The sequence below is a fragment of the Suncus etruscus genome (genome assembly GCF_024139225.1).
Source record: "Suncus etruscus isolate mSunEtr1 chromosome X unlocalized genomic scaffold, mSunEtr1.pri.cur SUPER_X_unloc_2, whole genome shotgun sequence".
In the NCBI taxonomy this organism is placed as follows: domain Eukaryota; kingdom Metazoa; phylum Chordata; class Mammalia; order Eulipotyphla; family Soricidae; genus Suncus; species Suncus etruscus.
In genome coordinates, this window is record NW_026060315.1 from 316,815 (window position 1) to 332,609 (window position 15,795).

A 15,795-nucleotide genomic window follows, 5' to 3' on the forward strand; every position below is an offset into this window, starting at 1 on the left:
ACCACTCATCCACCCACCCACCCATCTATCCATCCACACATCCACCCACCCACCCAATAATCCATCCTTCCTTCCATCCATCCACCCATCCATTCATCCACCCACTCATCCATCTACCATCCATCCATCCACCCATCCATCTACCCACCCAACCATCCATCTATCCATCCACACATCCACCCACCCACCCAAAAATCATTCCTTCCTTCCATCCATCCATCCACCCATCCATTCATCCACCCACTCATCCATCCATCCAACATCCATCCACCCATCCATCTACCCACCCAACCATCCATCTATCCATCCACACATCCACCCACCCACCCACCCAACAATCCATCCTTCCTTTCTTCCATCCATCCACCCATCCATTCATCCACCCACTCATCCATCCATCCACCATCCATCCACCCATCCATCTACCCACCCAACCATCCATCTATCCATCCACCCACCAATTCATCCAACCACCCATTTCCCTCCTTACGTGCCATGCATTTCTTTCATTCCTTTTCCATGTCTTTTCCACGTCTTTCCTCGGGCCAGACCAGAACTACCAAGAATGATAGTGGGGTACTTCGCAGCTCCAGAAGCCACGTTAATGCCTCTGACCCCTCATTGTTGCATAAATTGGGGGTCACACATAGTATTTCACAGTCCCTGCGGTGCCCATGTGTGTCTAGGACAGCCCAGAAAACGTGGAAATGTGGAATCTCAGTCCATACCCTAAAAGTATGTCGCCCATCCTTGCTTCTGTTCCTTCCTCTAATCAGTGCTTGGTCTGGGCTCGTCTTGGCTTATAATTATTTGGGTCATTGCACATGTTTTTTGTGTTATGTATCCAACCCACGTGTAGAATGGAATCTGCTTATGAATTTAGGACGGGCATTCTAGGTCCCTGGGGTACAGATTGGGGAGGAAGATGAAGCCTAGATTTTCCGCTCTGCAGTTCGGTGTTGGGGTGTTGGTGATGTTCTGGGAAGAAAGTCAAAGGGGGACGCAGAGGTGGAAGCCGAAACTTATCCAGAGTTAACGAGCAGAAGCCAGACATCTGGATCCTCCTGGATCCCAGCCATGGGCGTCTCCGAGAGTTGTGTAATGGCTCATGCTGTGGTATCATGCCAGCAGGGAGAGTTATGGGAATAAGGGGAGGGAGGGAGTAAAGGAAAGAAAGAAGAAAATAAGGAAGGAAGGAAGAAAAGAGGAAGGAAAAAAGTAAGAAAAGAAGGAAGAAAAGAAGAGAGAAAGAAAAAAGGAAGGAAGAAAAGAGGAAGAAAAAGAAAGAAAAGAAGGAAGGAAGGAAGGAGGAAGGAAAAAGAAAGAAAAGAAGGAAGGAAAAAAGAAAGAAAGAAAAAAGGAAGGAAAGAGGAAGGAAAAAGAAAGAAAAGAAGGAAGGAAGAAAATAGGAAGGAAAAAAGAAAGAAAAGAAGGAAGGAAAGAGGAAGGAAAAAGAAAGAAAAGAAGGAAGGAAGAAAAGAGGAAGAGAGAAAGAAAAGAGGAAGGAAGAAAAGGGGGGAAGGCGAAAAGAAGGAAAAAAGAGGAAGAAAAAAAAGAAAAGAAAGAAGGAAGGAAGAAAAGAGAAAGTGAGGAAGATAAGAGGAAGGAAGGAAGAAAGGGGGAAGGAAAAAGAAAGAAAAGAAGAAAGGGTGCTCACTTTGGCAGCACATATACTAAAATTGGAATGATACAGAGAAGATTAGCATGGCCCCTGAGCAAGGATGAAAAAAACAAAGGAAGAAAAGAGGAAGAAAAAAGAAAAGGAAAGAAGGAAGAAAAGAGGGAATAAAGCAAAAGAAGAAAGGAAGAAAAGAGGAAGGCAAAAATAAAGCAAGGAGGAAGGAAAAAAGAAAAAAGAAGGAAGAAAGGAGGAAGAAATGAAAGAATATAGAATGAAACAGTGAAGGAATGGAGGGAGAGAGGGAGGATGGAAAGAAGAATAAAGAGGAAGGAAGGAAGAAAAGGAAATAAGGAAGGTAAAAAGAAGGAAGGAAATAAAGAAAAGATGAAGGAAGAAAGAAATGAACGAAAAAAGGAAAGAGTAAGGAATGAAGGGAGAGAGGAAGGGATAAAAGGAAAAAAGAGGAAGGAAGAAAAAGGAAAAAAGGAAGGAGGAAAAGAGGAAAATGGAAAGGATGAAAGAAGGGAGAAAGAAAAGAGAAAGGAAGAAAGGAAGAAAAGAGGTAGGAAGGAAAGAAGAAATAAAGAAATGAAGAAAGTGAGGGAGGAAAGGAAGGAGGGAGGGAAGGAAGGAATGAAGAAAAATGAAAGAGAAAGTAAAAGGGAAGAAAGGATGGAAGGAAGAAAGTAAAGAAGGAAGGGAAAGGGAAGGAAGGAAAGAAGAAAGGAAAGAAAGAAGGATGAAAGAAAGAGACAGAGAGAAAGAAAGAAGGAAAGAGTGTAGGAAGGAATGGAGGGAGAGATGAAAGAAAGGAAGAGAAAAAAGAAGGAAGAAAGGAAAGAAAGAAGAAAAGAAATAAGGAAGAAAAGACAAAGGAAGTAGGAATAAAAGGAGAAGGAAATATGGAAGAAAGGAAAGAAAGAATGAAGGAAAAGGGAAGGAAAGAAGGAAAGAAAGAAAGCAAAGGAAGGAAGGAAGGAAGGAAGAAAGGATAGAATAATTGAATAACTTGAATTTTCCCTCAAGAGACACCAAGTTGGGAGAAGGATGGAAAGTACAATGGTTAGGGCTCTTGCCTTGCACTTGGCCGACTGTTGTTTCCATTCCCAACACCCCATAGGAAACCCCAAGTGTTCTAGGAGGGATCCCTGAGCACAGAGCCAGGAGTAAGACCTGAGCATAGTTGGGTGTGATTGGGGTAGAGAGAGAGAGAGAAACAACAATATATAATAAAATAAAACGATAATAAAATATAATAATATTTAATCTTTCTCCTGGCCAGAACTGGCCATTATTCTGGGTTCTGTCTGTACCCCAAATTTCCCTCCTGCATGAGACTTGGGGGGGGGACCAGGCGGATTGGGGAGACGATGACCAAGTGGGTGATGGCGTCCCTTGGGGGTGGCTGGGATGTGGGTGCTGGACGGACGCGGAAGGCAGATTTTGGGACCACGATGAGACACACACAGACATAGAAAAACACAGAGATACACACGGAGAAACACGGACACAGACACACAACGAAGAGACACACAGCTAGAGACATACAGAGATGCAGAGAGACACACAGAGATACAAAAACATAGAAAAGACAGGGCCGGAGAGATAGCATGGAGGTTAGAAGTTTGCCTTGCATGCAGAAGGCATGTGGCTCGAACCCTGGCATCCCATAGGGGCCCCCCGAGCCTGCCAGGAGTGATTTCTGAGCGGAGAGTCAGGAGGAACCGCTGAGCGCTGCCTGGGTGTGACCCCAAAACCAACAACAACAAAAAAGAAAAACACACAGACATCCACAGAGAAACACACTAACACTCACAGACACACAACAGACACACAGATATAGACGTACAAAAACACATAAAGACACACGGATACACACAAATATAGAAAAATACACACAAATATACACAAATATAGAAAAACACACAGAGACACACAAAGAAATGCACCGGCACTCACAAACACACAACAAATACAAACACAGAGATATAGGTATACAGCCATACTTAGAGACACACACAAACATAGAGAAACACAAATGTAAACATAGAAAAACACACACAAACACACAGAGAAATATAGTGACACAGACACACAACAAACAGACACACAAATATACACATAGAAAAACACACAGAGAAACACCGACACTCACAAACACACAACAAATATAGACACACACAGATATGCAGATATAGAAAAACACACACAGAGAAACACACCAACACTCACAAATGCACAACAAATACAGACACACAGATATGCAGACATAGAAAAACACACAGACACACACAGACACACAGACTAGACACACAAACAGACACAGACAGATATAGACACACACAAACACACAGAGAGACACAGACGCACATATAGACACATGGAAACACAAGAAATAGAGACACACAGACACAAAAATACAGAGATGCACATGGGTATAAGAGACAAACACACACACAAACATGGAGATACAAATAGACAGAGACACACAGTTTCACGCAGACTTTTATACAAGCATAGACACACTTAGAGACCCAGGCACAAGGACACACAAAGAAAGAGACCCACAGAGACCCACACACACAGAGACAGAGACAAGCAGACAACACACAGACACAAAGACACACACAGACATAAAGACACACAGAAGCACACAGAGACCCAGGCAGACAGACACACAAAAAAGAGACCCACAGAGACCCACATACACAGAGACAGAGACAAGCAGACAACACACAGACACAGAAATCATGGAGACACAGACAGACCCACAAAACATGATAACACAAAAACACACACAACATCTCCCAGACTTACGCCTCCTTTCCTTCTGTCCTGACCAGCTCAAGGTGACTTCGATTTATCGGACGCCCTCGATGATAACAACCCAGGTAAGGGGCCCTTTTTTTTGGGGGGGGGCAACTGAACTTTTTCTTCTTGGCTGAGGGTCCGAGTTTGAGCACAGCAGGGCCCCCAAAGGGCCCCCCACATGCCCCATGATGAAACCTCTCTCTGGGCTGGGCCAATGTGTGTTGTGAGGGACGCCATGTTATTTCTGAGGGCCTGAATTCCACCAAGCTTTTTATTTTTGCCCCCTTTTTCATTTATATTTTCCCCACTGAGCTTTTTATAAGAAGCAATTTCTCCCCCATTTTGGGTGGCCCTACCCTGTGGTTCTTGGGGTGTATTCCTGGCTTTGTACAAGTCACCTCAGGGGACCTTTTGAATGTTTGGGGGGGGGAGTACAATTGGTGTCAGAGGCTGGAGTGCTAGCATAGTGAGGAGGGCATTTGCCTTGCAAGTGGCAGTCCTGGGGTTGAACCCCGGCATCCCCTATGGTCCCCTGAGCTTTCCAGGAGGGATTCCTGAGTGCAGGGACAAGAGAAATTCCTAAGAACTGCCAGGGGTGGGCCAAAATGGAAGCAAAATTTGTCAGCTGTGTGTAAAAATTAAGTTCTTAAAGCTATCTATCATCAATCTATCTATGTCTGTCTATCCATCTATCTATCTATCCATCTATCAGTCTATATATCTACCTACCTACCTACCTATCTATCCATCTACCTGTCTATCTATCTGTCTATCCATCTGTCTATCTGTCTGTCCATCCATCTATCTATCTAATCTGTCTATCCATCTATCTGTCTATCCATCTATATCTACCTACCTACCTATCTATCCATCTACCTATCATCTATCATCCATCTATCTATCTATCCATCTATCCATCATCTATCTATCCATCCATCTATCCATCTATCCATCTATCTATCTATCTATCTATCTATCTATCTATCTATCTATCTATCTATCTATCTATCTATCTATATTATCTGTCTGTCTATCCATCTATCTGTCTATCCACCTACCTACCTTCCTATCCATCTACCTGTCTGTTTATCTATTTATCTATATTATCTATCTGTCTGTACATCTATCTATCTATTTATCTGTTTGTCAATCCATCTACCTGTCTATCTATAATCTACCTGTCTATCCATCTATCTATTATCTATCCATCTACCTGTCTGTCTATCTACCCATCCATTCATCCACCCATCCATCTATCCATCCATTCATCAACCAATAAACATGTCTATCTTTTTGTCTGTTTGTCTATCTGTCTATACATCTACCTACCTATCCATCATTCATCTATCTTTCCATGCATCTCTCTATCAATTCATTTATCCATATATCTATCTATTCATCCACCTAACCATTCATCCTTCCATCTATCTATCATCTCTCTACCTATCCATCCACCATCAATATATTTATCTCTTTCTGGATCCCATTCTATTTAAAATTAAATAAACATTGATTGTTAGATTAATCACACCATACAGATACATACTTAGATACATAGATAACATGTGATGAGTGAGTGAGATGGAAACCTATACATATGTGGGTGAGTAGATAATGATTGATGGATAGATAATGGATGAATGGATGCACTGGTGAATAAATGGGTGGATGGATTGAATGGATAGATTGATGGGTGAGTTGGTGGGAGATGGGTGAATAAATAAATAAATGGATGTTTGGATGGATAGATGAATAGATGGATGGATGAATAAATGAATGGATGGATAGTTGGATAAATGGATAGATGGATGGATGAATAGATGGATGGATGGGTGGTGGATGGGTGGATAGTTGGATGGTTAGATGAATAGATGAATGGATGGGTGGATGGATAAATGGATGGGTGGATGGATAGTTGGATAAATGGATAGATGGATGGATGAATAGATGGGTGGATGGGTGGGTAGATGGATGGATGAATGGATGGGTGAATGGATGGTTGATGGATAGTTGGATGGATGGATGAATAGATGGATGGATGGGTGGATAGATGGTTGAAAGGATGGGTGAGTGGATGGATGGATGATTGGATGGATGACGAATAAGTGGATGAATAGATGGATGGGTGAATGAGTGAATGGACAAATGGATGGATAGATGGATGGACAGGTAGATGGACAGATGGATGGATGGGTGTATGATGGATGGAAAAATGCATACTACAAGGCTAGAGATACAACAGCAGGTATGGTGCATGTCTTACACAAATACAACTCAGATTTGATCCCTGAAGTGGGTTCGATCCTGACACCCCAGAGGGTCTCCCGCGCCCCAACAGGAGAGATTCCTAAATGCAGAGCCAGGAGTAAGCCCTGAGCACCAGGCTTAAGCCCTAAGCTGGGTGTGGACCAAAATCCAAAAGGATATATTGAATAATAGAAGCACGAATCATTTCTGGAACAGTGTTGTACGCCCACGTTATATTAGGAACAGGTGGTAGTAGACTCACAAAACAGTGCTCAGGGATGCTTCCGATAAAGTACTCAGTAATACCCCCAGTACTGTGCTGACAGCTTCTCCTGGCGACATTTCTGCCCCCCTTAGGCCACATCTGTTGATTTTTCTTGACTCAAATTTCTGCTTCTATTCACAGAACCCACCAAGAAACCAAGTTCAGGTGAGTGATGGATCGGGGTGCTAGAACAGGGTGGGTTTGGTGACCCTCTACGGAGTTGGGGTCCAGGGCTGGTTGGCAACAAGGGTGTCAGGGGGTGGGCGGAAATGGGAACAGGTTGGTAAGGGTCTTCCCAGAAGGACATCGAAGGAGTCTGCCAAGGGTTAATGTTATTTGGAGAGAGAGGAAGGAAGGAAAAAAAGAATCAATGGAATGAAGCATAGAAGGAACGAAGAAGGAAGGAAAATAGTTTGAAGGAAGGAAGGAGAGGAGGAAGCGTGAAAGGAAGAAAGGAGAGATGAAAAAGGATGGAAGGGGGAAAGATAAAGGATGGAAGAAAGGAAAGAGGAAAAAGAAAGAAGGAAGGAAGAAAAGGAAGGATAGAGGAAAAGAAGAAAGAAAGAAAGAAAGAAAGAAAGAAAGAAAGAAAGAAAGAAAGAAAGAAAGAAAGAAAGAAAGAAAGAAAGAAAGAAAGAAAGAAAGAAAGAAAGAAAGAAAGAAAGAGGGCCCGGAGAGATAGCACAGCAGCTTTTGCCTTGCAAGCAGCCGATCCAGGACCAAAGGTGGTTGGTTTGAATCCCGGTGCCCCCTATGGTCCCTCGTGCCTGCCAGGAGCTATTTCTGAGCAGACAGCCAGGAGGAACCCCTGAGCACCGCCGGGTGTGGCCCAAAAACAAAAACAAAAAGAAAGAAAAAAATGGAAGGAAGAAAAGAGGAAAGGAAAGGAAAGGAAAGGAGGAAGAAAAAGGAAGGGAAGATAATTGGATGGGAGAAGGCAGGGGAAGGAAGAATTGAAGGAAGAAAGTAAATAAAAGAAAGAAGGAAGGAAATAGGAAAGAGAAAAAAGAAAGGAAGGAGGGAAGAGGGAGGAAGAATGAAAAAAGAAGGGGAATAAAAGAAAGATGAAAGAAGTAAAGAAAGAAGGAATAATATAGGAATGGAAGGAAGGAAAGAAGGCAGAAGATAAGAAAGGGAGGAAGGAAGGAGAAAGGAAAGAAGAAAGGAAATAAGGAAGAAAGGAAGAAAAGAAAGAAATAAGGAAATAGGAAGGAAGGAAAGAAGAAAAGAAAGAAAAGGAGGAAGAAAAGATAGAAGGAAAGAAGAAAGGATATAGGAAGGAAGAAAAGAAAGAAGGAAAGAAGAAAGGAAATAGGAAAGAAGAAAAGAAAGAAGGAAAGAAAAAAGGAAATAGGAAGGGAGGAAGCAAAGAAAGAAGGAGGAAAATAGGAAGGGAAAAGGATGGAGGAAGGAAAGAAAGAAGGGGAAAGAAAGGAAAGATGAAGGAAGGACAGAAAGAGGGGAAAAGACCGTGACCTCTCACCTGTGCTGACCTCTGACCCTCACCCCATTTCACTTTTCTTCCTTCCTACAGACATCTACCCCCGACCCAAGCCACCCCCTGTCCACCCCAATCCCGGAGGTTCCGAGGGAGGAGGTAAGTGGAGTGAGACAAGGACTCACTTGGGGGGGGGCCCATTTTTGGGGTTCCTGCTATGAATTCATGATTTCTAAGGTCCCTGCCAAAAAAGGGGGGGGAAGCCGCCTCTTAGAATACAAAGTACTTATGTGTCTGTCTTCTTGTGTCTGTATACATGAGGCCTTCTATTTATTTATTCATTTATTTATTTATTTATTTATTATTTTTGGGTTTTGGGGGTCCCAACCGAGGACTGTCAGGGGTTCCTTCCTCCTGACTCTGTACTCAAAAATCACTCTTAGCTTTTTGGGGGGAACCATAGAGAAGGCCAGAAATCGAACCCAGGTCTTGTAGGAAGAATTATTTGAACGAGTTTCATGAGAATAAATTTTTTTTATTATTATTAAGATGAAAATTTGAGGGGCCAGAGAGATAGCAAGGAGGTAGGGCGTTTTTTGCCTTGCATGCAGAAGGATTGGAGTTCGATCCCCGGCATCCCATATATATATATATATATATATATATATATAAAATCCCCCCGAGTCTGCCGGGAGCTATTTCTGAGCGCAGAGCTGGGAGGAACCCCCCCTGAACACAGCCGGGTGTGACCCCAAAAAAACCAAAACACAAAATTTATGAAAATCTGAGAGATGTCCTCTCATCAAAATGGAGCCGTCCCAGGGTCACCAGAGATGTCTCATCTCAGGGTCTCTGTACAAGCCTTTTTCACCCCAAATCCTTTTCGTCTCTTTCCTCAGGACTGTACCCCAACCTGCCCAGGCCACAGCCAGACCGTCCGGACAATGGGGGAAGTGAGTGTCCCCCCCCAAAAAAAACCCTCAACCCCTCACCAGTCACTTCTCAGGAGCAGAGCAGAGCCGCAGGGCTGAGTTCTGAGTTTCTGGGCTTCCTCCTTCCCCCAATTTTAGGGATAAACGGATAGATAGCACCCATGGCCAGGAAGGGGGCAGAAAACTTGGGGTTCACCCCCCAAAACTCAGGTCTTTGTAAGAGTTTGATGTGGCCCAGAGCTGCTCCTTTATGTGCTCAGAATCCAGGAATTTGGGGCTTTGGGGGTAGGGGAAAGGGAGAGATGGGAAGGGGGAGAGAGTAGGGTGGAGGGAGGGAAGGAAGGAAGGAAGGAAGGAAGGAAGGAAGGAAGGAAGGAAGGAAGGAAGGAAGGAAGGAAGGAAGGAAGGAAGGAAGGGAGGAAGGGAGGAAGAGAGAGAAGTAGAGGTAGGGTAGGATGAGGAAGGAGAGGAGGAAGGAAAGAAGGAAAAATAAAGAAAAAGAAGAAAAAGGAAAAAGAAAAAAGAAATGGAAAAAGAAAGAAAGGGAAAAGAATGAAAAAGAAAGGAAGAGAGAAAGGGAAGGAAGGAAATAAAATAAGAAGGCATGAAAGAACATAAAGGTAAAAGAAAGATGAAAAGAGGGCCCGGAGAGATAGCACAGTGGCGTTTGCCTTGCAAGCAGCCGATCCAAGGACCAAAGGTGGTTGGTTCGAATCCCGGTGTCCCATAGGGTCCTCCGTGCCTGCCAGGAGCTATTTCTGAGCAGACAGCCAGGGGTAACCCCTGAGCAATGCCGGGTGTGGCCCAAAAACCAAAAAAAAAAAAAAAAAAAAAGAAGGAAGGAAGGAAAGAAAAGAAAGGAAAGGAATGAAGGAAGAAAGGAAGAAAAGGGAAGAGACTGAGAGATGGAGGGTAGAAGAGAAAGAAGGAAAAAAGGGAAAAAGAGGAAGGGGGAAAGAAATGGAAGGAAATAAGAAGGAAGGAAAGAAAAGAAAGAGCAAGAAAGGGAAAAGAAAGAAAGAAGGAAAGGCAGATAGAGAAAGGGAGAAAACAGAAAGAAAAAGGAAGGTAGGGGCCGGGCGGTGGCGCTGGAGGTAAGGTGCCTGCCTTACCTGCGCTAGCCTAGGAGACGGACCGCGGTTCGATCCCCCGGCGTCCCATATGGTCCCCCAAGCCAGGAGCGACTTCTGAGCGCATAGCCAGGAGTAACCCCTGAGCGTCACCGGGTGTGGCCCAAAAACCAAAAAAAAAAAAAAAAAAAAAAAAAAAAAAAAAAAAAAAGAAAAAGGAAGGGAAGAAAAAAGAAGGAAGGAAAGAAAAAGAAAGGAAAAGAATGAGAGATGGAGGGTGAAAGAAAGAAAGAAAGAAAGAAAGAAAGAAAGAAAGAAAGAAAGAAAGAAAGAAAGAAAGAAAGAAAGAAAGAAAGAAAGAAAGAAAAGAAAGGAAGGAAGGAAGGAAGTAAAGGGAAAACAAGGAAGGAAGATGAAAGAAAGAAGAAAAGGAATAAAGAAAAAATGAAGAAAGGAAAGAAAAAGAAAAGGAAGAAAAGTTAAAAATAAATTAAAAAACGCAAGGGAAGAAAGGAAGGAGAAAGGAAGAGAGGAAGAAAGGAAGAAAAAAGAGAGGGAAGGAAGAAGGAGGCCGTGACCTGTGACCTGTGCTGACCTCTGACCTCACCCCTACACCCCCTTTTTTTTTCCTTGCAGACATCTACCCCAGACCCAAGCCGCCCCCTGCACACCCCCAGCCCGGAGGTTCCGACGGTGGAGGTGAGAGAAAGCTAGTGGGTCAGAAATGGGGGACAGACCTTGAGGGGTTGGTTTTGGGGTTCCTTGCTGGCTTTTGGGGTCACCCCTTCTCTGCTCTGGGTCCTCACCCCAGCTCCCAGAACCTCCAGAAACAACCCCTCAAACTCTAACAAGTTCAGGGCCTGAGAAAACCCCCATTTTCTGGGACCCCCAATTCTCTTTCTGCCCCGGAGGAAATGATCTATAGAATCTCTTTGAACAAATTATGGGGGGCCAGGGATGAAATCTCACCTATTTTTTTGGGGGGGGGCTTCGGGAACCATAGTGTGGGCTGAGAACTTCTCAAGCTCCCTAACCATTGCACTAACTTTCTGGCCCCTGGGAAATTTCTTCCTTTTTATTTTATTTTTGGGGGGCTCTGTTTTGTTTCGAAGCCACGCCCGGCACTGCTCAGGGGTTCCTCCTGCTAGCTTGAGACCCCCCCCAACCTGTGGTCCCCAATGTCAAATTTTCTCCCTAACCACTGTACTATCTCTGTGGCCCCCGCAGGTTACTATCATGATGGCCATGACGATGGCCGCTACCCGCCTAGGCCCAGGCCGCCGTCAGGTATGTGCAAAGGGGTACAGCCAGGTGTGACCCCAAAACTAACAACAACAACAACAACAACAATAAAAGCTTTATAATAGGGGCCAGAGAGATAGTCTAGTGGGTAGCGCGTTTGCCTTGCAGGCGGCAGACCCGGGTTCCATCCCCGGCATCCCACAGGGTCCCCCAAAGTCTGTGAGTCCCCCCCAGACTCATTTTCCTTTTAGGGGTGTTTATACCCCAAAATTTCTTCATCTGTATTTGGGCATTTGGGGGATTTCTATATCTAGATTATTTGCAGAAGATTAGAAGCTATAAAGTAATTTTATTCTGCTTTTTGGGGGGTCCTGGACCCCAGAAACTTTATGGACATTCTATTCGAATTTTGTGGGAGCAATTTTAGAAGCTTTGGGGTAATTTTATTCTGATATTTTTGGGGTCCTGAACCCCAGAAACTTTATGGAAAATTTATTCTACTTATTGGGGAGCAATCTCAGAAACTTTGAGGTCACTCTGTTCTGATATTTTTGGGGTTCAACCCCAGAAACTTTATGGAAATTCTATTCTAATTTTGGGGAGCAACTTAGTCATTTTATTCTGATTTTTGGGGGGGTCCTGAACCCCAGAAACTTTATGGAAAATCTATTCTACTTATTGGGGAGCAATCTCAGAAACTTTGAGGTCATTCTATTCTGATATTTTTTGGGGTTCAACCTCAGAAGCTTTACGGAAATTCTATTCTAATTTTGGGGAGCAATCTTAGTCATTTTATTCTGCTTTTTTGGGGGGTCCCGAACCCCAGAAACTTTATGGACATTCTATTCTGATTTGGGGGGATCAATCTTAGAAGCTTTGTGGGTCTCTTAGTCCGATTTTTGGGGTGCGCTCTCCAAATCCCATTCCACACGATCTGCTTTGTTTGGAGGGCTTTTGGGGTCTGCCCCCCCCCCAGTTAACTACCATCGCACCCCCAAACCAACTCAATCCACATGTTTATCTCTACCGCAGGCGGCGGAGGAGGCGGCGGCTATCATAACCCAGGACATGACGGTTACGGGAATACGCACGGTATGTGGGGTGCTCGGGATGGAGAGGGAGAAAGACAGAGACACAGAGAGATGGAGACAGAGAGACACAGACACAGAGACACAGAGACAGAGAGATAAACACAGAGAGACAGAACGAGAAAGACAGAGACACAGAGACAGAAAGAGACAGACACAGAGACAGAGACAGAGAGATAGACAGAGAGATGGAGACACAGAGAGATAGAGACAGAGAGACACAGAGACAGAGAGATAGACACAGAGAGACAGAACGAGAAAGACAGAGACAGAAAGAGAAGGACACAGAGACAGACAGACAGACAGACACAGAGAGAGAGACAGAGAGATGGAGAGACAGAGATACAGAGATAGAGACAGAGAGACACAGAGACAGAGAGATAGACACAGAGAGACAGAACGAGAAAGACAGAAACACAGAGACAGAGATAGACACAGAGACAGACAGAGACAGACAGAGACAGAGAAAGACAGAGACACACACAGAGACAGAGAGAGACAGAGAGACACAGAAGCAGAGACAGAGAGAGACAGAGTCAGAAAGAGACACACAGAGACAGAGAGAGACAGACAGAGGCAGAGAGACACAGAAGCAGAGACAGAGAGACAGACACAGAGACAGAGAGACACAGAAGCAGAGACAGAGAGACAGACACAGAGACAGAGAGACACACATAGACAGAAACATAGAGACAGAGACAGAGAGATACAGAGAGACAGAAACAGATTGAGACAAAGTCAGAGAAAGACAGAGACAGAGAGAGATAGAGAGAGATAGAGACAGAGAGATAGAAACACAGAGACAGATACAGAGACAGAGATAGAGAGAAACACAGAAATACAGAGACAGAGAGACAGACATAGAGACAGAGACACAAACATAGAGACAGAGACAGAGAGACAGATACAGAAAGACACAGAGAGACATGGAGGCAGAGAGATAGACACAGAGACACAAAGACAGAGACAGACACAGAAACAGAGAGAGACACAGAGAGACAGATGGAGAGACATTGGGAGGAGAGAGAGGAGGAGACGCAGAGACAGAGACAAAGAGAGAGACAGAAAGAGAGAGAGTGTGCAAGAAGAAAGAGATATCAAACCTATCTGAAAAGGAATCTTAAAAACGGGGAACGTTCCCAACACCCCAAAATTTGGGGGGACACTTCCTCAAAGCAGCCCCCCAAAGCCTTCATGAAACGCACCCAAACTCTGTCCCTTGTAGCATGTCATGGCATGCCAGAGCATGTCAGAGCATGTCTGGGCATTGTGCATGGAGTTGAATGGCTCGACCCCTTGTAGTATGTCGGGGCATGTCACAGCATGTCAAAACATGTCAGAATATGTCAGGACACAGTGCGTGGAGTTGAATGGCTCGGTCCCTTGTAGCATGTCGGGGCATGTCAGAACATGCCAGGCTGTTATGCTTGCAAATTTAATGTTTCTGTCCCATGTAGCATGGTCAGGGCGTGTCAGAGCATGCCAGGACATTGTTCATGCGAGTTGAATGGCTTGTCCCTCGTGGCATGTCAGGACATGTCAGAGCATGTCAGGGTCTAGAGTATGAAGTTGAATGGCCCAGTCCCTTGTTGCATGTCAGGGGCATGTCAGAACATGTCGGGGCATGTCAGGCTGTTATGCTTGCAAATTCAATATTTCTGTCCCATGTAGCATGTCAGGGCATGTCAGAGCATGCCAGGACATTGTGTGTGTCAGTTCAATGACTCTGTCCCGTGTAGCATGTCAGGGCATGTCATAGCATGTTAGGGCATTATGTGTGTTTAATGGCTCTATCCCTTGTAGCATGTCAGGGCATGTCAGAGCATGTCAGGGCCTTTTGCGTGCGAGTTGAACAGCCCTGTCCCTTGTAGCATGTCAGGGCATGTTAGGACATTGGGGGCCGAGCCAGTCCTTAAACGAGGGGGGGTTTCTCTGCTTCCCCCCCCTCCACAGGAGACGGATATGCGACCTACGGAGACCAACATGGTAAGGCCTGGGGGTGACGCTCGCATACCCCTTGGGGGTCTTATGCAGATGGGGCCCCCGAAACAGTCGCTCTCAGGGGGTCCCCCCAAAATATTGGCTATTTGGGATGCCCTAAAACAGATGCTGTAGAAAGGTCCCCCAGAATAATTTCTCTCTAGGGCCCCCCAAAAAGCAGTTTTTTATGGGGTCTTCAGAACTGACAAGCTATAGGGGTTCCCCAGAAAAATTGTTCTCGGGGTACCCTAAAGCAATTTCTTGATAGGGGTTCCCCAGAACCAGTTGTTTATGGGGGTATTTCACCTGCCAGGCATCTGGATGGTGGGGACCCAACACCCCAAAACATCCTCCTTCCTTCCTCCCCTCCCTCACCCCTTCTCCCGTCTCCACCCCGCAGGCGGCAACACGGTGGCTAAGGTGGTCTCCCCTATCGTGTCCATGGTGGTGGTGACTCTCGTCGGGGCGGCCGTCGGCTACTACAACCGGAGGGGCGGCGCCGCCTGCTGCCGGAGGAACTCAGGTTCGATCCCCGGCATCCCACATGAGAAGGCCCGATTTTGGGGTACAAAGGAGGGAAACCGGGCCCCCCCAATACAGTCATTCCAACCCTTGCCTTGGCTTCGAGCCCTAACAAGCACCCCCAAACACCCCTGAATGTACCCCCCAAAAATAGCAGAAAAAAATGAAACCCCCCCAAAAAATCCCAGTTCATATTTCTATAAAATCTTTCATTTCTTTTATTTTCTGATTTTTATTCCTCCCTTATCTTGCAGCCCCAGAAAACGTCTGAAAACAATTCGTGGAGATAAAATGACCCTGGCCGGAGCCTTTTGGGGTCCTATGTGGGTGGCAAGGGGTCCGACTCCTGGGTCTCGAGGTTGATGGTTACAGTACTCCTCGACACAGTGCTCCGGAAACGGAGAAGGCCGGCAGGGTGGTGAGACTTCGTGTCAGTTGGGCCCCCACAAATCATTACTTCTCTCTCCCCTATGTGACTAAGAATATTTTTGGGGGGGTATGGAGGAGGGAGTTTGGGGTGAAGGGTCATGTATCGGGGTTGACTCCTGGCTCAGTGCTCGGGGAGGACTCTTGCCTCAG

General features: G+C 45.2%; 1 protein-coding gene and 1 non-coding gene across 2 annotated transcripts; both read left to right on the forward strand.

Moving 5' to 3' along the window:
- Window positions 1-1,649: 1,649 nt before the first annotated feature.
- LOC126000601 (U6 spliceosomal RNA) lies at window positions 1,650-1,757 on the forward strand. The gene has a single exon (XR_007492809.1). It is a non-coding gene; the product is annotated as a U6 spliceosomal RNA (small nuclear RNA).
- Window positions 1,758-2,991: 1,234 nt separating this feature from the next.
- Window positions 2,992-15,487, forward strand: XG (Xg glycoprotein (Xg blood group)). Its single transcript, XM_049767803.1, has 11 exons — window positions 2,992-3,037; window positions 4,465-4,512; window positions 7,086-7,109; window positions 8,479-8,541; window positions 9,282-9,335; window positions 11,021-11,083; window positions 11,612-11,671; window positions 12,659-12,718; window positions 14,668-14,700; window positions 15,095-15,217; window positions 15,471-15,487. Exons 1-11 carry the CDS (start codon window positions 2,992-2,994, stop codon window positions 15,485-15,487), a joined length of 591 nt encoding a protein of 196 aa, XP_049623760.1.
- The last annotated feature ends 308 nt before the right edge of the window (window positions 15,488-15,795 follow it).

Coding starts and splice junctions, on each gene's coding strand:
- XG (XM_049767803.1), top strand. CDS start 2,992: ATGACCAAGTGGGTGATGGCGTCCCTTGGGGGTGGCTGGGATGTGG. Junction 3,038..4,464: donor TGGGGGTGGCTGGGATGTGG/GTGCTGGACGGA, acceptor TGTCCTGACCAG/CTCAAGGTGACTTCGATTTA. Junction 7,110..8,478: donor CACCAAGAAACCAAGTTCAG/GTGAGTGATGGA, acceptor TCCTTCCTACAG/ACATCTACCCCCGACCCAAG.